This window comes from Mesoplodon bidens (assembly GCF_964165515.1).
Source record: "Mesoplodon bidens genome assembly, chromosome: 13".
Classification (NCBI taxonomy): domain Eukaryota; kingdom Metazoa; phylum Chordata; class Mammalia; order Artiodactyla; family Ziphiidae; genus Mesoplodon; species Mesoplodon bidens.
The window spans coordinates 46970352-46993932 of record NC_138169.1 but is presented as its reverse complement, the minus strand read 5'-3'; the positions used below and the strand labels follow the sequence as shown (position 1 = coordinate 46993932).

At 38.9% G+C, this 23581-nt stretch overlaps 1 protein-coding gene across 1 annotated transcript in view; it reads right to left on the bottom strand.

Moving 5' to 3' along the window:
• DSG3 (desmoglein 3) overlaps positions 1-23307 on the bottom strand; it is a gene marked incomplete at both ends in the record, with an annotated part of 29163 nt that extends 5856 nt beyond the window's left edge. The window contains 12 exons of the mRNA XM_081252595.1: positions 1305-1568; positions 3491-3715; positions 4738-4877; positions 6294-6562; positions 9023-9208; positions 9485-9613; positions 10473-10639; positions 11969-12113; positions 12701-12856; positions 14512-14643; positions 15161-15196; positions 23260-23307. Coding sequence (XP_081108721.1) covers positions 1305-1568; positions 3491-3715; positions 4738-4877; positions 6294-6562; positions 9023-9208; positions 9485-9613; positions 10473-10639; positions 11969-12113; positions 12701-12856; positions 14512-14643; positions 15161-15196; positions 23260-23307 — 1897 coding nt within the window. The remainder of the gene's footprint in view (positions 1-1304; positions 1569-3490; positions 3716-4737; positions 4878-6293; positions 6563-9022; positions 9209-9484; positions 9614-10472; positions 10640-11968; positions 12114-12700; positions 12857-14511; positions 14644-15160; positions 15197-23259) is intronic.
• Between the last annotated feature and the right edge of the window lie 274 nt (positions 23308-23581).

Below are 23581 nucleotides of genomic sequence, written 5' to 3'. Positions count from 1 at the left end.
ACTGATCTTGATTGAACTTGATTGATTGAACTTGATTGATCTATATAAAGACTCATATATAGGTACTTGAAAAATTTTTGGATTTGAAATTGACTAATCATGACATTGGAAAACTGAAACTCGAGTGTCAGTTTCAGCTATTAAATGAAATGATGCATGCTAACTTTAGAATAGTAAACACTTAAGGGGAAAGAGGAAGGAGAATATATGGCATGTGTAGGAGGCCACTAAATGTATGGATAGTAATTTATTTCTTTTTTTAAAAGAGATCTGAATAAATATGGCAAATATTAATGTCTGTTAAGTCTGAGTGATAGTTATATGTTATATGATTATATATGTGCAAATATTACTATCTGTTAAGTCTGAGTTGTGGTTATATTTGTGCTTGTCATGGCAATTTTCTGTTCTTCTTTGTGGTTTAAAAATATCTCATAAATTAAAAAAAATACATTAAGAGGCTGAATAATCATTTTAACTCTAAAAGTCTATGGTTCTATAATAAATTAGGGAAGTGACTGTGAATTTATCAAGGATTTCTTTTATTTATAATATAAGAATTTGCCATGAAGTTCTTTTAAATAGAGACTTGTTACATTCAAAATACTAATTGATTCACATGATTTTAAGTGTAATTTTTGAAACCTACCTATTAAAAAAATAAATTTTAGTTTTATTGAAAAATAATACATGTGTGTAATTTCCCTCAATGTGTTCAATAAACTTAATATATTAAGTATGAGAGCCTTACAGGAGTATATTTTCAGGTAGAAAGCTATTCTGAGGAAATTCTGGATTAAGCAATAACTTCTCAGAGTCTGTGATATATTTATGTGCACTGTAAAGCTCAAGGCTTATGATATCTTATATATTTTCCCTAAAGTTATTTGGCCAGGGTTCTATTTTATTTTAGAATTTCATGAGATCTGTATACAAAAAAGACATTTTAGAAAGTGCCACACTCATGGATAAAGTCATTATTTTGACCATGAACATCATGGCCAGTGCGTAGACTATTCATGCTTCATTTTTTTCCTTCTTGAGTCTCTCGTGCTGTTTTCTATATGTCTAACATATACGACTTGCTTTTCTGTATTATAAATACATATTGTTGGCAGGTGACGTGTTAGCTTTAAACATTTCTGATTTTTCCTGAAAATGCCATTTCCGATTCTTCCTGGAAATGCCATTTCCCCCCAGCTTTGCCCCTAAAACAACTGCGGAGATGCATTGTCCATGCAGCGGGAAGGCCTCTGCATGTGCTGACACCCAGTGCAAGCAGGATGATGCTGCGGCATACTCACACAGCAGCAGCAAAAGACCGAGGAACAGCAGGCCAATGGCGGCAGGCCCCAGCCTCCTGGAACTCTCTCCATTAGGGGTCCAAGGGACAGGGGGTTTGGTCGTGCCTGAATCTCTACAGGTGCCACTGCTGTCACACTGACAGACTTCCAGAGTCAAGTTCTCCGGGGTCTTGCACCACATGCCCTTGCTGTCCATGATGATCAGGGGGATTCTGTACACACCGGGAGATACCTGCTTCGTGCTTTGTAGGTTTGCGGAGGTGGCTGAAGGGAAACAACCAAACAAATCAGCAGTAGAACAAGGCGTATCTTGCTCCTTGCTCTGCAAACTACGTTTTTTTTTTTTCTTTTTGGTGAACAGAACCAGAGTTGTAACAGACATCACTGTCACAAATAGTAGGGTGAGGCTTGAGCAGATATGAGGGCTCTTGGAGATCAGTGGGTGTATGGGGCTGTACTTCCTCCTGTCCTCCTGTCTGCCCCAGATGGGCCCATTATTCTCCCCCGTGAAAACTCAGTCCTATATATATATATATATATATATATATATATATATATATTTTTTTTTTTTTTGCGTTATGCGGGCCTCTCACTGTTGTGGCCTCTCCCGTTGCGAAGCACAGGCTCCGGATGCACAGGCTCAGCGGCCATGGCTCACGGGCCCAGCCGCTCCACGGCATGTGAGATCCTCCCAGACCAGGGCATGAACCCGTGTCCCCTGCATCGGCAGGCGGACTCTCAACCACGGCGCCACCAGGGAAGCCCCTCAGTCCTATCTTGATTTTCCCCCAAAAGAGGAGGGGAGATGGGCATCATTTAAATCCCAGGCCTCCTTCTTCTGGGACTTAACCACTCTTCTGTACGTCTGCACCAACCCCTGGAACCTGGTGTAGACCTCTGAATGTATCCCTTCCGCCTCACTCCATGCTTTGGTGCCTGAGTTATCAAGACTGAATTTCTGCTTTGGCTGCTGCTACTTCAGCTGCTCCTGTCAGTACTCATCCCATGAGCCTAATGCCAGTTGTATGGGATTCCCTGCGGTGAAGGCCTGTTGCTTCTCTGACTCATGAGCAATGATCGTACTCCATTCTTCATTGCTATGCTATCCCTTCCTAAGTGGGCTCCAGCAGCAGCTCTCATAAGCTGTAGGGTTGTATCCCTTGAACCATTCTTGACCCTATCATGCCCCTTGACATTGTGCCTGACCCACCTAGTCCAACCACTGCTACCTTGCCTACCCTCACCCACACAAGTGTGTCTAGTGCCAGGTCCTGTCTCTCTATGATGTTTCTTTTGTAGCCTTTTCACTGGACATGTGTCTGGTAAACCCATTTGGCTACATGCACAGTTTGGAGCCAGATCCCTACACCAGGATCAGTAAGACCCCGGGAAAGAAGGCCACGGAGAACAAGATGCCTTTGGTGACTCTAGCAATGGCAGATCCCTATGACTAAGGTACCACAGAGTAAGCACATTCATGAAAGGAAGCAAGAGTAGTTCAGAAAAGAGCTAGAGATAAGTGAGTTCATTTACAAAGGATTTGAAGTGGCCTGCTGGTCATTATAAAATCCTAAAAGGGAGAAGATTCTTATTGTCTAATGGCTTTTTCTGTGAGACTCCTGGAAAACAGGAAATGTGAAATTAGCATGATAAAGGTTCGGAGAAAAGGAAGGATGGATTAGCTTTTGCCCATTGGCTAATAGGTTTACAAATTTCAGTCCACCATGCTCTCAAGATTCCTGACTAGTGACCGACTAGTGACAGCCTTGAGCAGGCTGACCCCTTCAGTGCTTCATGTCTGTTGACAGCCTGCAGACATGAAGGCTGTATTTAGAAACCTAAACAGCTCTGCAGTAAAATAGGTGCCCGACTATAATCTTTTTATTTTTATTTTTTTGGGGTGCTGTGGAGGTACAGATAAAAAATTAAAAATATAAAGATATCCAAAAATTAGAGTCCACATGAAAAGCAGAAAATATTAAATAGTGCTAATATTATATTGTATCATCCCTTTTCTTTCCTGAAGAGAGAAGAAATTCATGAGGCTAGGACCTCATCTTCATTACAAAGAATTTTAAAAACTACTCTTGGAAAGGAACTGCTCCCAAAAGAACTCTCTCTTAACCTTCTGGAAATATAAAGAAGTAGCAACTTTCATTTGCGGAAGCAGCTTTAGAAGTACTCACCATCACGTCTTGTGATCGTCCACACTGACAGTTCTATATTTTGCTCGTCCTGTGAAAATGTGTAGGAGCCAGTATATTTATCACTGTCCAGTGATACAGCTTTGACAACCACGGAAGGTGATGAACTACAGGTTGTTTCCTTTTCCAGGACAATTGTTGGACAATTTTCATTAAGAGAACCTATTTGGACATATATGGTGCCTGTAGCAGTTTCACCTGTTTTTCCTATAAGAGTAACATTTTAGAGTTAGAGAAATATACACAAGTTGTACAAAAAATAACTAAATAAACCTTTAAAATTTCTCTCATATGCAACCAGATTAGCATATCTACTCATGAGAAATTGTATTCGTTATTCCCACAAGTCACCCAATTTCCACACCTTGTTGAGAGCAAATTTAAATTTATCAACTTGGCAGATGTCTTGATTAGAAGCATGGCTATTAATTTAATAAGCTTGGAACCAAGACCTCTAAGGTGATAAGTTCACTGATTACAAATGAAATCAACATAAAAATAATAGTTTTCTTAAATGTATCCTACTGCACGAGCCCAGACTGTGTGAAAGATTTTTGCTTCTAAAGCTTGAGCCAAAGTATTTGGAATAAACTATGATTTATTTTTATTACCCAAAATATAAAGTTTATTGAAGAAAAATTTTTTAATGTTGACAATCAAAAACAATAAAATAAAAATCTCTCAGTGGTGGGATTATGAATTATTTCTGTTGTTTCCCTTAGTGCTTTTTTCTGTTTTCCCAGATAATATGATTTTGGGTGTTTATTCTTTTGTTTTATTTTTATGTTTGCTGATCGCCTTGAGCATAAATTAATTTTACACTTAGGGAAACACACATAGTCCATGAATATTATTTTAAAAACATTTCAAAAGATTTTTATTGTTCAATGATATAAGTGCTTGAGATGTCTATAAGTAACTCACTCTGTGTGTAAGTAACTCACAGAGGCACCTCACATTGGAGCTGAGCTTCCCTGATAGGCTTTATCCACCTTCTCAAACCTAGAAATTCCTGCCCCAACAGCCAACAATAGGACCAACACAGAATTCACTGGTCCAACAAACTCCAGTGAGAAGCTGGGATGCTCAGTCTTCTCCTGGATTTAGCCACCTCAGATAATTAACTTCATCTAATGATAAAGGTAATATGTTAATAATCACAATCATCTATTCATCAAGAAATGCCAGTTGGAGTAACATTTCTCTAAAAATGAAATATTTTTTCTTACCATCTATGGCCAGAACCTCAGCTGTGATTGTCTTGTTAACTATGAAAGTAACATCCCGAAAAGTATTTTTGACAAATTTGATTTGAGCAGTGCTTGAATCAATAGTTAGCAAACCACCATCATTACGTTCCAAGATGTATCTGTTTTGTAATAGAAAACAACAATAGGTTTTTTTTTTCAAACATGGAATGTTACCTATTTAATGAAGATGACTCATTAATATTTAATATATTTATACTTAGTATAAGACTATGAAATATACTTTTATAGAAGCAGCAGAAGCTTAACATATTAGCACAGACAAGCAGTATTTCATAATCCTTAAGTATATGTTAGCCTGGTTTTTCAATTTTCTGCTCTGCTCAGTAAAATAACTGTGTCCTTGTTCTTTTTTTTTTTTTTTTTTTTTTTTTCTTTTTGCGGTATGCGGGCCTCTCACTGTTGTGGCCTCTCCCTTTGCGGAGCACAGGCTCCGGATGCGCAGGCCCAGCGGCCATGGCTCACGGGCCCAGCCGCTCCGCGGCATATGGGATCCTCCCAGACCGGGGCACGAACCCGTATCCCCTGCATCGGCAGGCGGACTCTCAACCACTGCGCCACCAGGGAGGCCCTGTTCTTTTTTTTAATGAAGATTATTATTATTGTTTTATTTTAAAATTTCTTTTTGGCTGCGTTTTGTCTTTGTTGCTGCATGGGCTTTCTCTAGTTGGGGTGAGCGGGGGCTACTCTTTGTTGTGGTGCGCGGGCTTCTCATTGCGGTGGCTTCTCTTGTGGAGCACAGGCTCTAGGTGCGTGGGGTTCAGTAGTTGCAGCACGTGGGCTCAGTAATTGTGGCACATGGGCCCTGAGGCATGCAGAATACAATAATGGTGGCACATGGGCTTTGTTGCTCCGTGGCATGTGGGATCTTCCCAGACCAGGGATCGAACCCATGTACCCTGCGTTGGCAGGTGGATTCTTAACCACTGCACCACCACAGAAGTCCCTGTGTCCTTGCTCTTTATACTGCAGCAGCTACTTTGCATGGTGCTCTACTATTTTAGGCATATGTGTCTTGTATGTGCTGTTCTATCTGACTGCACCACGGTCTTCTGGTGAAATTCTACTCTTTTTTAAGGCCCAACTGAAAGTCTCCATGAAACTTTTTCCTGATCTCTCTAGACAGGTTAAGTCATTCTTTTCTTAGTTTCCACTTTAACTTATGCTTATGCTACCTTTGCTCATAGCATGCCTCTTCTTGAGTTATATGGTTCCTTGAGTTGGCTGCTTTGTATCTCTTTGTATCCTTGGCACAGAATAGTTTAGATGTTATATTGTAATAGTTTATAAATTAAAACTAGTCAAGGTAAACAACAAGGTCCTACTGTATAGCACAGGGAATTATGTTCAATATCCTGTGATAAACCATAATGGAAAAGAATATGAAAAAGATTATATATGTATAACTGAGTTGCTTTGCTGTACAGCAGAAATTAACACAACATTGTAAATCAACTAAACTTCAATAAAATAAAAAAAAATTCAAAGAATAATAAAATATTAAAATAAAATCTCACTTGACAGATAAGGCAGCTTTGCCAGTGTCTTCATCAATGGCTTGATATGATCCCACGATATAATTGATCAGGTTTGTACCGCTTATGCCTTTTGGGACAACAAATGTCTTGAAAGAAGGACGGAATATAATTCCTTCCCTCATATTTATTACTTGGACTGTGAGTGTGGTTGACTGGACCCTACTTTGAGAGACTGATGTGTGAAATTCAGCTTTGTTTCTGACGGCGATAACAAGTTGCACACTTTGTCGTTGTTCATAATCTAGAGACTAGAGTAAAAATAAAATTAGGAGGAAAGAGGCGTCACAAAAATATGATCTGGAAAGAGGACAAGAGAGCTCTATGTTACGTGCTATGAATGAATCCTTTATTTCTATACAGCGAAATGGTTTCACAGATCTTCGCAATGCTGTGATGAGAATCCTTTAGAATTTGTAACTCATGAAACCTCAGTTTGGTAACGGATACTTACAAAGCAGAGTACTTCTTTTTAGACTAACAAAACACCTTTATAGTTTCTTCAGGCTGTGTGGTACAGTGGAAAGAATCACAAATTTTCTATGGTCACATGGTTTGAACCCTGATTCTGCTACTTAATAGCTATGTGACTCAGGGCACAATATTTACTATCTCTGATCCTCAACTTTTTGCTTCTGGTAAAAAACCCTTACCTCATCAGATTGTTGTAAGGACTGAACTAATTAAGGCCCATAATACATTCCTGTAAATGGCAGCTACGCCCATTCACAGAATAGTTATTGGATTCCTGTGCAATAATATCTTTTCTGGCTTTAAAAATTCCCTGTTGGCAAAGATAAAGTATCCTAATAAAATTGGTTGGCAAATAGGCCTCTGCAAAACGATGAGTGGGTGGCCCACCGACTCTTCATAGAACCATTTTCAGATAGTCCTGTGTGTTACCTATTTGTTTGATCCTGTTATTGAGTGGCCCAAATCAAGGCCTGAGGTATCCCAGAATAGCTTTTTCCATTCACTAGTAAATTTTTAAGGGTAATGGGTTAAGGAAATGTTCATTTTGGTTACATTTGTGTATAACTGAAAATAATTAAGGTATGAGATCCAGATTTGAGTTTTAACTTTGCAATGACTGGTTTTGTGGGCTCAAGTGTTTCCTAGTGGAGAAGAAGAGAACGATGCTTAAATAGGTAATTATAATATAAGGGGTAATTGACAAAAGAGATTACAGAGTCTGTGTGTGAAAGCGAGTGAAGACTTGTACTTGAGAAAGTCAGGAAAGGCTTCCGAGAGGTTTTCATGTGAGCAGAGTGATACAGGTTGAGGAGGAGTTATTCAGGCAGAGTGAAAGCACTTGCAAATGCCAGAATTACAGAAGGTGATAGGGAGATGACTGCTGAGAGACCTTGGATGCAATTCTGAGGGGGCTGAAGGTCATCTCAAAGGCTAGCAGGTGGTCATCACCCTGGTTGCATATTAAGAGTCCCCTGAGGAAACTTTAAGAACCGCTTGCTGCCTGGCCTTCCCTGCAGACCAACTGAACCAGTAGTTGCCACAGGCTGGGAGAAGCTGCAGGTGATTCACATGGACAATCTTGATTGAGGGCCATTTTCACAGCCAATGGAGAACAAGGAAAGTTTTTAAAGAGGAGAGGAACTGGTCCAAATTGGCTTTAAGAAAAATGTGGTCGAAGGAGAATGAAGGGAAGTATACACAGGAGGTAGGTACATCCATCAGGAAAGGAGGGGGCAAGGCCGAGAAGAACACAGGCTGTGAGAAGGAACACCAGGGCTAGACTTTAAGGGCAGTTTCTAGGACAGAATTTGATGTCTGGCTCTAGGTGGTGAGAAAATGCCATGACTGAAGGATAAGGCCCAGGTTTCTAGTTTGGGGGACTGGATGACACCAACACAGAAGACTGGGAATATCTCATTCCTAGGCATTGTTGGGAGTTTATAACAAAACCCCTGCAACTGAGGATGGCTGTAACCCACTCTGAAAAGCAGAGTAATAGCAACCACTTATGTGGCTTCCAACAATCTAGAATGCCAGGGATCTCCCTGTTAAGGAATATTATGGAGCTGTCATTCTACTGGAGTCACAGAATTAAAGAGAGAAGCTCCCATATAGTCCAATGTTCTATGGCAAGGAATGTCCTGAAATAGTGGTAATATTTTTCTAGTCTATACAATATCCAGGCATAAATAGCCTTATTTATTTCAGATGAAGGGTCTATTGTAGCCAAGCCTGTTAAATGGAAGTGTTACTCAATTATTTATTTTTTATTTTTCAGATTTAGTTTTTACATTTCCATTTTCTAGAAAATGTCACATTTTTTCCCCCTCTGAGGACCGTAGCTAATCCATTTAAAGTAAGTTGACAAATTCACAAGCAACTATTCCATGTATTCTTGTCTGTTCCCGAGTTTAAGTCAGGAAGTGTGTTTTACTTTCTTGCGCATAAAACAGGCACACTGATAAATATATGTATATTAGTGTGTTTGTGTTTCTATAGAAAGTGTGATAGCTTGGAAGGAAACAAATCAACATGTTAAGAGAATTTTCTTAGGTAATGGGGCTATGTGTGTCTTCAAAATTCTATCTACTTTTATGTGTTTTTTATGTTTTCTATAAAGAAGTGGTATTATTATTCATAAGTGAATAAAGTTTATTTATGACAGTTTTGGTTAAAATATAGTAATAGTTTTGGTTAATACAGAACATTTTTCCCACTGAAGGGAAATCAGACCTTACCTTAACCACCTTCAAGATGCCTTCGTTAGTTTTGGCATCAGTTTGTATTTCAAACCAGTTCCCATCATTTCCAGAGGTAAAGAAATACACTGCACACCAATTATCTGTGAACTCTTCATCCAAATCTATTACTTGAAATCGAAGCAAGTCAGAACTCAAAGTGTTTTCCTCAATACTTGCTGAATACTAAAAAAAAAAAAAAAAAAAGCAAAATTTAAGACTCATCGGCAGGTTTTATCTAAATGAATTATATTCATCCTGAATGGCATTAGTCATTAATTCTCTAATTATGTATTGCCTCCTTGCTGGTTACTGACTTCTTATATTTTACAATAGCTTATTTTAAAAGAAAAGTGCAGAGAGCTTAAATAAAAGCCAGCAAGCAGGCAAATCCTGGATTAAGATGGCAAGGTATAACATTAAAAAAGTATATAGTTATTTTTCAAGGAATGAAAGACACACCTGCAATTCTTTGAAGGTTGGGATATTATCGTTGACATCGTTCACTTTAATGCTACATTCACATTGTGTTTCTAGTCCTTCTCCATCTCTGTCTGCACCACTCACAACCAGACGATACATGCTAACTTGCTAAATTTGGAGAAAAAATAAAGAAAAATGGTTAATCTCTAGTGCCAGAGATACGAATGACAACTACTTGCTTCCTGTGGGAAGGAGGTGAAAATATTCAAGTTCATGGTTCATTCTCTAGAAGGACCACACGCACTGTTCATTGTCCATCATAGAGGAGGTATGTGGGGCTCTGGATGGTTGGGCGGAAGTCTTTATGAGGCTAGGACAGGTTTTCTCTGAGCTTCTTAGGGCAGGATAGTACACTTAGAGCAAAAATGAACAACAAGGATGATGGGATGTTTATCAGAGGGAAACTCACTTACAGAGCTTCCCTGTTGGTCTGTTTGGAAGATCACTTGTATAAAAGTTACACAGAGTCTGATGGGGTAGCATGCATTGATGGAGATGTGGTAGGACAATGGAGCAGAGAGAGGAAGGGGATTCTTTAGTATTCCGGAAGTAGGGGTAAATTTGAAAGAAGTCAGGAGAAGAAGCATGACACCAGAGAAGGCTTTACTCCAGATAGAAATTTCTCCCTCCATCTAAGAAATTTCCTTCTCCTCCATCATATGAGGGATTAACCCCAGTTCAGTCTTTGTCATGCATGCAATGCCTTCCCTTACTCTCCCGCTTTAACTCCCACAGGTATGCTGATACTTGTTTCCTCAGGTACAATTGATTGCGCAGGTCTCAAGTACACATTCCACCCCAGCAGAATCACACTAGGATGCAAGGAGTTTCCCTAGATTGGGCCAAGTGAGTCCTGGGAACCTCTATTCCTTCCTCCTTTCATTCTCAGGTAGAAAGGAGTCACCTCTCTTAGCATTCTTACAACCGAATCCTGAGTTACTGAACGCTCCCCAGTGCCTTGCTTTACCTCTCGATCAAGTGAACTGGTCAAAGTGTAGACTTCCCCGGTGTGTCTGCTTAGGAGGAACATGGATGTGCCTGCAGGTTCCTGAGAGATAATTTTGAAGGCAATTTTAGAGTTCAAGTGGTTTGGTTCATCTGCATCTGTGGCATTTAGGATCATCACCAGTGAGTCTAGGAATACGGAAGAAGTTTATTAAAGAATTGTAAAGATTGACATTATGTTCACATGAAATGTTCAGCACAATTTCAAACTGATCTTTGTCTTTTAAGATCTTAAAACTAGAGGGCTTCCCTGGTGGCACAGTGGTTGGGAATATGCCTGCCAATGATGGGGACACGGGTTCGAGCCCTGGTCCGGGAAGATCCCACCTGCCGCAGTGCAACGAAATCCGTGTGCCACAACTACTGAGCCTGTGCTCTAGAGCCCACAGGCCACAACAACTGAAGCCCACACGCCTAGAACCTGTGCTCCGCAAGAGACAAGGCACTGCAAGGAGAAGCCCACGCACTGCAAGCTGCTCTCCGCAACTAGAGAAAGCCTGTGCGCAGCAACAAAGACCCAACGTGGCCAAAATTAAATAAATAAATAAAATAAATCTATTTAAAAAATTAAAAAAAGGAATCTTAAAACTATCTGTGTGGGGCTCCCCTGGTGGCGCAGTGGTTGAGAATCTGCCTGCCAATGCAGGGGACACAGGTTCGAGCCCCGGTCCGGGAAGGTCCCACATGCCGCGGAGCAATTAGGCCCGTGAGCCACAACTACTGAGCCTGCGCGTCTGGAGCCTGTGCTCCGCAATAAGAGAGGCCGCGATAGTGAGAGGCCCACGCATCGCGATGAAGAGTGGCCCCCGCTTGCCGCAACTAGAGAAAGCCCTCGCACAGAAACGAAGACCTGACACAGCCAAAAATAAATAAATTAATTAAACAACAACAACAACAACAACAACAAAAACTATCTGTGTGCTAAAAAAATATTACATGTCACTTGCAATATCTCTTTCTGTCTCTCTCAATCAGGTGAGCTGCACTGCCTTCCGTAAAAATCCTCCACTTCTCACTAAGCCTTCGTTGGTTGTGTTGAGGTTGGGACTATTTTCTCTTTATTTTTTCCCTTGCTGGATGGCCTTATAATTCTCCCTCCCCACCCCCCACCCCCATTATCCAAGTAATGAGTGTATCTCTGTCCCTTATAATCTAAAAAAGCCCAGCTTTTTAGATGCAGATGCATCCAGGTTGCCTAAAGCCACCTCCTTAGCTTTGTGACTAGGATAAGCTTTGACTTGATAACACAATCACAACTTGGAAATATAGTACACTGGCAGTGGACAAGTAGCTCAACCACAAATATTAGAAAGGAAGACTCAGGTTATCTTGACGAATTTTTCTTCAAAACTACTGATGAAACTAAGAGAATAAATTAGCTTGTAAAAATGATGTACTATAGTGATACTTGTATCTGAACAAAAAAATTAAAAATGGTAGTTACTGCAAAAGACTTACTCGAAGCACTATTTTCTTCAATTTCACCCATGAACATACTTTGTGAGAACACTGGAGCATTGTCATTTATATCTAAAATTTTGACTGTTAGTATAAGCAGTTTCTCTACATCTTGTCCCAGGACACTGAGAGCACGACAGGTAATCTAGAAAAGGAGGGGAAATGTTAATTAACATTCTACAAACTTTAGTTTGCCTACTATTAAAACTTGTAGAGATAAGGCCTCTCCTGGCATGTACAGTGTTTTTGTGCAAAGAGGAAAAGTATTTCCCCAGAGAGGAGACAAAGCAGGAAGAAGTGTCAACTCTGGGCATACCAGTTGGGCAAATTGCCCCTTCCTGCAGGCTGTTATGTGTCTCCTGGCAGCATGAAGCTCTTGGCAAGCAGTGTGCTGGAGTTGAGCGCTCATGCACCCTCCTGGGGTATTCCTTCAGGGGCACAGCCATAAGGGGAGGCTCTTTGTTTTATTTTATTTTTTAATTTTTGGCCATGCCGCGAGGCATGCAGGATCTTAGTTCCCCAACCAGGGCTCGAACCTGCGCCCCCTGCAGAGGAAGCACAGCGTCTTAACCGCTGGACTGCCAGGGAAGTCCAGGGGAGGCTCTTTGTAGAGGGACTAATATTGTTATTTGTTGGTGGATGGATTCATGCACTGATGTCTCTTCTAAATTAACCTCCTAAAGCCACTGTGCACCAGGGGAAGGGTGGCCGATATAGAGGACACAAACTTACCTGGAAGCTTGGGGTTTTCTCACGATCAACTATGGCTGTTATGTTAATTTCTCCAGTGTGTTTGTCAACAGTGAAGATTCCCAAAGGGGGCTGATCAATTCCTATTCCAGAAATGTGGTAGGTAATATTCTGGGTTGCTTGGAAGTCTGAAGTAATCTGTAGCCCAAAATACCCAAAATGTTAAGGTGATCATCACTCAGGCCTAATCCTTCCCCTCCTCTCCTCCATACTCTCAAGTCATCTATTCATTTTATTCACACTTTCTTGACACTGTGCTGTTTACTTTTTTGCCTTGATAGATAGTAGGAATGTGAAATAAATTCAAATTTTTGCTTCTGTTGACTACTATGGACCAATGTGTCGTTAATCATTCTGGCTTTAGAATATTTGCCCAGATTGTGGTCACCATGGTGATGTTAAAAGGTTGAGAGAAAGTCAAGGACACTTAATATTGACAAGGCTACTTCTGAATGCTCCCCTCCTTCGCAGGTAATATTAAAAAACCAAAAAAGACATTTATTTTAGTTTAAAAAGGAGGAGCTGGAGAAAAAAAGGGAAAGGGATTACATAGTAAGTGTTAATATTAGAATGCATTGCTTTTATTATTTTTTTAAAACTTTTTAATAGGGAAAACTTCAAATATATTATAAAGTTAGAAGAGTATAATGAACCTGATATATCTAATCACCCAGCTTCAACAATTCTGAATACATGGCCAATCCAATGTTGACTCTCAACCATCTTTAATTATCTTATTGCTGTGTATTGGTATGGTATGATTTCAAATCCGCTTTAAAAAAAAAGTCTAAGAATAAAGTAGTTTTGTTCTAAGAGTGAAGTTGCTTACGCTGAGGAAGCTGTGTCAGGATGTCGTCATGGACATCCGTGGCTGTCACTAAACACTCAGTAGCTCAGCTATTGGGGAGCAATGTTGGGGGCTTATTGATACGAACATGTGGAGCAGCCATTATGGCTGGGGGACATTTAAGCTTTAAATATCAAGAGATTATGAGGACCTCTTGAGAGTGTTCAGTCTGGGCAAGGCAACTCTTTGCTGATCTAAATAGCCCTCTTGAAGACCTTGGGGCATTATTAGCTCCTGCCTGGGCAAGGCAGCTCTTTGCCTGGCAGTGGTGAAAACCACGATGTTGCTTGCCAGTACCAATGCCTTTGTTCCCTAGTAACGTGCTCTAGTGATAAGGGACTTGTGCTTTTGCACTGGACATCAGCTTGTGGTTGACTAAACTGACTCTCCCAAGAACCAACTCGTAGAAGAGTACAACTCAGCTACATTTGTACTCTATTCCTTTAACCTCTCCCTTGCCTGGAACAATAGTGTGATTAATCTACTTGTGGTTAGGAGTACGGTATTTATTGGTTTATTGAGAGACATTATCTTATATATTACTGGCTTGTGAAATTATTATAACTCCTGCAGTGAACCCGTGTTAAATAAATTACTGATAAAAATCTTAATCTCTGAGCATAATTTGCTGCCCCAAACAAAGCACTTTCCATATAATTTTTCTATTTGTTTGCTAGAATCTGAATCCGAAAAGGTGTATCCATTGAAATTGATTGAAATGTCTCTTAATTATGTTTTATTACTCTAGAAGCTATAGCTCCTTCATCTTTCTCTCTTTTAAATTGTTATTACTAGTATTACTGTGTTTTTTGTTTTGTTGAAGATACCAGGTTATTTGTTCTGTGGACTCCTCAGTCTGCATTTTGCTAATTGGAATTGCCAGATTATTTTAATTTACATCTAGTACATTTATTCTGAAAACATTACTTCTGCTCATAAGACTTACTGTGGCAATTGGATTTCTTTTCGAGTTGTCTTCTTCTTCTCTGCAGGGTCTTGCAAATTTCACCCAGTCACGTTTGTATCTCCTTTTGCCTTGTTGTACCGCTGTCTCATATTCTCCATGTTGTCCTTTTGTCTTATGTAAAAAGGGATTCCATTTTATTATGCACATTGTTGGAAATTTTTGCTTTGAGTATTAATTATAGACACTTAGGTTGAGGAGCCTCCTATGTTTCAAGATCTCTAAGACTGTTAAATATCTAATATTCTCTCCCTCACACTGTCAAGCAAAGAAGAAATATTAAATAACTAGAATAGCTACAGAGCTATATGATTTTTAATATTAGCATCTAATCATATTTTATATTTTCTATATATATTCCACAACATCTAACTATTCTGTGCATAAAAGACAGGTTTAATGAAATCCTGTTGATTTAAGATAAGAAGAATGCATGAGATAATTTACAATAATGACACTTATTCTTGCTAGTATTTAAATATTATTAGGTTAGCAATTAGAATTTTAATTATATTTTCACGATTAAATTATTAAATAATTTAAAACATTAAATATTTATTTTTCCTGAGTACAATTTTAATTTTTTAACTAAACTATTATTTTAATTACAAAAAACTTTTTCATACTTTACCTCTATTCTCCATTCTCCATGAACCAAAAGGACCACCTGTAGACATTTAAATAAAGTCAAATTAAATGTGAATTCTTCAAATAAGTAATTATATAAGATAATAATCCTGGTTTTTACATTCTGCTGTTCATATTGTAGTTTGTTTCTATTTCAAAAGAAGTAGATTTGGAGACGCAGTATTCAAAGGGCAAAATCCTTCCAAAAAAAAGAAAATACTCTTCGTATAAACAAGTTCTTTCAGTTCTTTAATCTGACTATAGCATTTCAAAGATACACAGGAGAATCTAAAACTTTTAAAAATTCTAACAGTTGTTGCAGCAACCAGACATTTCTTACCTGACTGCTCCATAAACACTTCCCGGGAGCTATGGAAGCTATTGCTTTGGGAAACAATGATGAGCATCATTGTGATAAGCTTCAGAAAGTGCCATAGGAGATTATTAAAAGTCATGACCTATGCTACTGACTTGTACAAAGGCAATGCTGTATTAGTTAGTTGCAATTGCAGGGTAAGGCATTTTCGTAGTCATATAAGAGTGGAGAGAGTGGAAAGGAACCAGTCTAATTTAGAAAATGAAACGTAAAAGATTGGGATATGCTATTCCAACCACTAGTGGTGTTTACTGTGGGACATGGATCTGTGCATCTCCGCCTTACTAGTTCAATTTAAATTTGAGCTTAATATTCATACTGATCTGAAAAAAACTAAAAATAAAGATAAAATGAATCCAAGTGGGCCAGGGTCTTCACTTTCTCAAGAGCATACAGGACCTTCATCTGTGCCATTTTCCCCCTGGAATGCATTTTTCTTTCCCTTCACACACTTAAATATTACTCATCATTTAAGATCATTTCAAGTTCCAACAGTCTCCATGAAACCGTCCTTACTGATGTCTCCTTTTCTGAGTTTGTACAACACATATTCTATAGCATGCAGTTTTGCTCATAATGGTTTACCACGATTTATTATTTCTTATGGCTTTATGTGCATTGTGATATCAAGCCATGAGAATTGCAAACTTCCCAAATCATTGCTTCTGTATTATTTTTCTTCTTGCAATTCATACAATACCTGTCCCTCAGCAGATGTTTAGCCACTATTTTGTGACTCACTGATTACCTAATCTGAAGAGAATCTGGTAGGGAAAAGATTGTGAAAAATATATCAGAAGAAAAAAATGATTATTTTTTTGTGTCAGTTGCTATTCATAGAGCTTTATGTTTACTATCTCACTTTGTATGGCAGTCAGCTGAAGGAGATTCTATTATTGTAAAGCCTATTTCATGGATGAAGAAATGGGGACATGAGAGAATGAGTACTTTGCCCCAACTAACAGCCCCAGGAGAGCCAGGATTTGAACCCCTGCAGCCTGACTCTAAAGCATGCACATCACCACTACACTAGATTCTAACCAAAGTCAATGTAAATAAATAGAAAAAAAACTAGTCATAGAAAGAAAGTTATATGATAGTCAGTTTAGATTTCTTCCTGGCAAAGGCTGCAGTTATTCCTGAAACAATGTAGATTTATTACATTGTTTATTTTGGAAGGTTATAATAAAGAGGCAGGTCCCAGTCTGAAGCAAAGGAATAATCATACCAGACATAGAATGCCAGGACCCTTCCATTCTAAAAATTTCAGTAAAATCTTTATTTCAAAGGGTGTTTTTTAAAATTGTCATGAAAAAGAACCATTACTTGTGGTTCTAACAGGTCTCAAAATGATTTTACAGCTTTGCTGCTCTTTATTAAACAATATCATGAGTTACTTGGGAGAAAAGACCAGAGCAATGTAGTCATTGTACTACTTTCTCAGTTCATAAGAACAACCCAGCCACACGTGAGAGGAGGGATGGACCAGGCACAATCTCTTTTACAGGAAAACCAGAAAGAGTCATCCAGAAAATACGAATCATGTTTATACTAGCCCCATGGAGAATGATTCTTCTAGTAGACATTAAGACATGATTTCTGTTTTCCTGGGAAGCAAAGGAAGGACAAACCCTAAACTATGGAAAATGAGCATAGCAGACAGGTGTTTCTTATTTGTTCAATCATTTCATTGAATCAGAGCCCTTAGAGAAGTTACTCAGCCAGACCTTTACTGTTTCCCATCCTCTCTTTTAAAGTCAGACCAACAAGAATGTTCTCCAATTTTAGGGAATATTGTGAAAATGGGATTATTTTTGTATTTCTAGGAATATGGGGCACTTCTGAATAATGCAGTGTTCTTTATACATGTATTGAGACATATAATCATAGGCTTACATTATTTCGAATAGTGTTTTAAAAAATCTTTCCTGTTTTAGTTAATTAATACTTATATGTGGCTACTTAGATGTTTTACTTTGTTCATATAAGTATTTTGAATATGTAATAAATATTTCAATAGTTTCTTGACAATGTAAATCAACTAAGTTTTCTTTTTTTGGGGCCTAGAGTCTAGGAAATACCAATGTGGAGAAAACACTCCATATCTTGAGAATTTCTTTACTTTTCTTTCTTCCCTTTGTTTCCTGGTTATTTTTATAATTTTTTTTTTTTTTTTTTTTGCGGTACGCAGACCTCTCACTGTTGTGGCCTCTCCCATTGCGGAGCACAGGCTCCAGACGCGTGGGCTCAGCGGCCATGGCTCATGGGCCCAGCCACTCCGCGGCATGTGGGATCTTCCCGGACCGGGGCACGAACCCGTGTCCCCTGCATTGGCAGGCGGACTCTCAACCACTGTGCCACCAGGGAAGCCCTATTTTTATAACTTTGACTACATGATTTTTAAAGCATTGATATGGTCTAAATACCTTGGCATATGTAAGAATTAGAAATATTTTATTAAAAGCAAATGAGATTATTAGGTTAAAAAGCATATGACATAAAGTGATTTGATATTCACATGCCCTATTTGCTAATTAAAATGTATGTAGTTATATCATTAAGATTCCTATTGAGTATGGTAGGTCTACAATAAATGTATTTTGAGGATATGGGTGACTGGATTTTTAAATATCATATATAATAACAATTGCTTTTTACTGAGTTGGCCAAGGTTTTGTTTAGAGTAATCTGATACTTTAGTGTGGGGAAGGACAGACTGTTAGACTGTGCATTGGATCCACGGAGATAGTCTTAGCCAGGCTAGGGCATGGCCACTCTTCTCAGAATGGGATAAGAGTGGATCACACCCACTCCCCTCTGGGAAATTTATAGAATGAATTGGGTAATTCCAAGAAATCATTACAAATTTTAAACTTGATTTTTTAAAATTATTAATTATTTTTGGAAAAATTCATGAAATATATATACATAGGTTGGTGGTATTATTTTTATAATTGGTTAAGTACAATGATTATTTGTGTGTCAGATCATAGAGGTCATTCAATACATGTTGGAATAAATTTCATATGTACAATTCAGAAGAAATGAGTGATTTATATTTTATGATACCTCATAACTTTATATATATATATAGACTTTTTTTTTTTTTTTTTTTTTTTTTTTTTTTGCGGTACGCGGGCCTCTCACTGTTGTGGCCTCTCCCGTTGTGGAGCACAGGCTCCGGACGTGCAGGCTCAGCGGCCATGGCTCACGGGCCCAGCCGCTCCGCAGCATGTGGGATCTTACCGGACCGGGGCACGAACCCGTGTCCCCTGCATCGGCAGGCGGACTCTCAACCACTGCGCCACCAGGGATGCCCTATAGACTTTTTAAAATTAAAAAACCTGGAAGTATTTTAATAAGCTTTGTATTAATCAAGGCAAATTCTTTAATTGAAAAAAAATGATATATGTTTAATTACTTAAAAATTAATTTAGGATGGTTCAATTTTTAATAACTGATGTTTAGAGTAAGCTCAATTTAGAAAGTTAAGCCTCATATCATGATAGAGGTGAAAACAAATACCCATGGCTGTTTTAAAGAGCTCATTTTAAATACTGTATAGGATGCAGTCAAAAGTAGCAATAGAAAATTGGACACTGGATCCTGAATCCCTGAATTAAAATCCCAGTCTCACCATGTACCAGCTGAATAACTTGGGAACATTACTTAATTTTTCAGTTTCCTCATCTGTAAAATAGAAATAATAATTCTGCTTACTTTATAGGTTTGTTGTGAGGATTAAATGAATTAACACGTCTAAAGCATATAGATGATCCCTAGCCTACAGTAACTGCTTAATAAGTATTAATTACTTTTGTCCAGACTTTAAAAATACGTGTAAAAGAGCCACTGTGATATTAAGTGGCCTTTTATTATTATTATTCATGTCAAGGCACATAAGGACTTTCTCTTTCTTGAGCATCAGAAAAAGACAAGAACCAATGCTCCACCGTACAACTGAGTAGGTTGCTCCTTGCACAGCTCCAGGGGGCACTGTTCACATTGTAGTTTATGTGAATGCACTTCCTGGCATTGTGCAGTGTACAGCCTGGCCAACTGTGCAGTGCCCATGCAAGAAAAATGTGCATATTATGCAAATTCAATTATTCATAGTATAATTATTGATAGCAGCCAATTGCCTATGTAATTGTTTCTTGTGATGAACTTCCCAAAGCAAGCCCTCACCTTAGGCTATCAGAATGACTCTTTTTTTTTTTTTTTTTTTGCAGTACGCGGGCCTCTCACTGTTGTGGCCTCTCCCGTTGTGGAGCACAGGCTCCGGACGCACAGGCTCAGAGGCCATGGCTCACGGGCCCAGCCACTCTGCGGCATGTGGGATCTTCCCGGACCAGGTCACGAACCCGTGTACCCCTCATCGGCAGGCGGACTCTCAGCCACTGCACCACCAGGGAAGGCCCAGAATGACTCTTCACAGGAAAGGAAGAGACAAAGGCTAAGAAGTTTATGAGAAACGTCATGGACACTGAGTGTTCTAAGTGAAAACCGGTTTCGGTTATTAAGTAAGTGGGAGCGGTAATAGGTGTGGGAGCGATAATAGGTGGAAGTAATGACATCTTTCCTAAGTTTTGCTCAAGTCAGGCAGGGCTGGCTGGAATTTCTTGGCAAGGTTATTCTGATTTTAGAATCTTAACTTTTGGAAAGGCTCAGGAGGAAATTAATTTTCATATATTTATTAGTACTGGAAATTGGATTGCTTCATCAATCAAGATTCATCTTTATTACTAAAATATCACAACTAATAGGAATTAGAGTCTTACAAAGCACTTTATGTTTGCCAGAGCACTTTCCTGTGCACATTGTTCCTTTATTCTTACTGGGGTCATGCTCATTAGTCAGGGGGATATGATTATTCTTATTTGACAGCTGAGGAAGCAAGGCCTGGAGTGAGTCAGTGGTACAGGCATAGATTGAAGTCCATGACTTAGCTTTCATATATTACCTCTCTAGGCAACCCTTGTATGGTCATAGGTTGGTGGCATTAACTCAAAACCTCCAAACAGGTCTTCCAACTTTCAGACCCCACCCTTTAATAACAAAAGATTTGCTTTCCCACTCCACAGTGCTTTTAAAAACGTTGTTTTTTCCCATCACCAAGCTATTTCGAAACTCTGGGTGGCTCCCCACTTCTAAAAGGGTTTCATTACCCTTCACAGAATGCACTTTTCAGTCTGACTCTCATCTGCCTTTTTAACTTCATGTCCAGATTCTCCAATGCAGACTATCATTCCAGCCAAATCAGTGTGTCCATTACCTCTAGGCAAGTGCCGTAATTGCGCCTGCCTTTGCATGTGCTGGGCTGACAACCGAAGATATCTCCCTGTGGCCCATCTATACTTATCAAAAAGCAGTTCAAATCTCACCTGGTCCATGGAGCCTGGTTTGCCTACCTCACCTCTGACTGACACTGCCTTCCACTAATAGCATTAAGAGTAGACCAGCACTATCCAGTTGAAATATAATAACCACAAATGTGAGCTGCATATATAATTTTAAATTTTCTATTATTCATATTAAAAAGGTTAAAAAGGTGAAATTAATTTTGTTAACATATTTTAAACTAATATGTCCAAAATATTGCCATTTCAATATGTAATCAACATAAAAATTATTAATGATAAATTTTACATTTTTTTTTCATACTGAATCTTCAAAACATGGTGCATGCTTTATACTTAACAGCACATTTCAATACAGATCAACCACATTTCAAATGGTTGATGGCCACATGTGGCTACTGGTTACCATATTGGAAAGAGCAGGTCCAGACCTCTCAGTATAACAATTATGTATGAAGTTATATTGTTGTTTAAATAGCTTGTGTGTTTGTGTATGTGTGCCTGTAAAATTTTCCTGAGGGGAGCAAAATGTTCTAACCTCTCATAGCTTCTTCCATGACTAGCATTATAGAGGCACCGTGAGGGGAAGTTATAGTTGAGAGAGGCCTCATTTAATCATTCATCTATCCATTCTTCAAACAATTGTGCATCCACTGTAAGACAGATATTATGGTGGGCATTGGGGATACAAAGATGAATAAAACAGCCCTCAGTATAAGGATCTTACAGTCACTCCAGAACCAGAAGGGTAACTGAGAGTGGTACATGTCAAAGCAGGGAAAGAATCTCCTCTAAGCCTGTGGCCGTCAAACTCCGTGACAACACTATTCCGACATTCCCTCCCACATATCACCTAGCTTCCCAGGTTGGTCATTGGCTTGGACAGATGGGTTATGAGGCTACCTGCAGTTCATTTAGTTCAGAAGGGACCATCTGGAAAAGTGGGAAGTCATTACAATTGTCACATTTCTTTTTACAACGTTCCTGGGTCAATTAAATTCATTAGATTGCCAAAACAATTAGTTACACTGTCATAATAGAAACAGACTCAAACAGAAGGGCACACCCAATTTTTCTGCTTGACCATTGCCATGAGAAGGAAGGCTGGGAAACTGGCTCACAGGCAGTCTATTCTAACTTTAAACATATTTAATTTTTAGAATGTTCTTCCTTGAGAACTATCTCCCTATAACTTCTTGAAGTTCAATTATCTCAATTTTTTTAGATGAGGAAATGAGGGAAACTGATGTGTAGGCCAACCCAACTTATTATTGATAAAATGAGGAATCAGTTTTAGGAATTTAAAAAATATTCATTATGGTATATTTCACTATTTTGATATCTTTGTGTAACTGATAATATTGTGACAAGTTTTCTTCTTCACTAAAACAACACATTTAAGGAAAAAACTAGTCTGTAACATCCAGGCTAGTGCTTTGCTCTCCAGATTCCACTTCTCTTTTATGTAATGTTATATAAAACTTTCCCAATCCACAAAAGTATTACTCTTCTGAAAAACTGGCTTATAAAATATTGTCTTCTTTTGCAACCAAAGGTTGGATGTCTTTTGCACATAAAGGCTAAACATAAAACAGTGTTTTCAGGGCTTCCCTGGTGGTGCAGTGGTTGAGAGTCTGCCTGCCGATGCAGGGGACAGGGGTTCGTGCCCTGGTCTGGGAGTATTCCACATGCCATGGAACGGCTAGGCCCGTGAGCCATGGCCGCTGAGCCTACGCGTCTGGAGCCTGTGCTCCGCAACGGGAGAGGCCACAACAGTGAGAGGCCCGCGTACCGCAAAAAACAAAACACTGTTTTCCTAATAACCCTCCCAACTTCTCTAGAGTCAAATATTGCTTTGATTTTAATTCCATGGTCTTTGACTACTTAAAAACATGTCTGGTATCAAGACCAGGCATGTACAATTCTTAGCCATATGCTTAAGAGATATAAAACCTTGGAAAACAGACCTCGTTCTCTTTTATGTGTTTTAGTTTGTGTATTAGAATAAAAGCATGAATAAAAAGATGAATAAAAGCATTACTTTGAAGAAAGTGATGGTGTTGTGGAAAATAGACTTGAGACCAGGATTATTTAATTCTTTAGTTAATTATTTACCTAAAGAAATGCTAAATGGCAACTTTCAAATTCATTTCTATCATCTGCCTTATTTTCTTATGTGAAAACACAACATTAGAAAAAGCAACAAAAGGGAGAAATTGGTAATCTTTACAGTTTCGTTTTAAAATGTTTATTTCCACTGAACTCTTTTTAGAATTTATAATAGGGATTCAGCAGTCAAATATAGCATTCTCTAACAAGGAGGGAAACAGGGAAAGTTTGCAATTATTACAAAAAAATAGGACTTACCATTAAAATGGCCAGAGCCCCTGTGGTTCTGAAAAGGAGCCAAGCCATTGTCTCTGATTTCCTTGGTGAACAAATCCTAAGGAGCTCCTGCTTTAGTCCTTCCAACCGCCTGCATGCGATGTCTAAGGAAAGCCCTCTCAGCGGCTCTGTTGTCTTCAGGACAGAGTCTTCAGGAGTCTGCAGATGGCCTGTTATGCAGGTCCTCCCCACCCTAAACCAGAAACGCTTACATCACTTTTGCTCCCAGGTAAAAACTTAGACACACCTCAATTCCTGAAGCAATGAAATCCTCTGTTGGAAGCTGAAAGAAAAGTTCACAGGC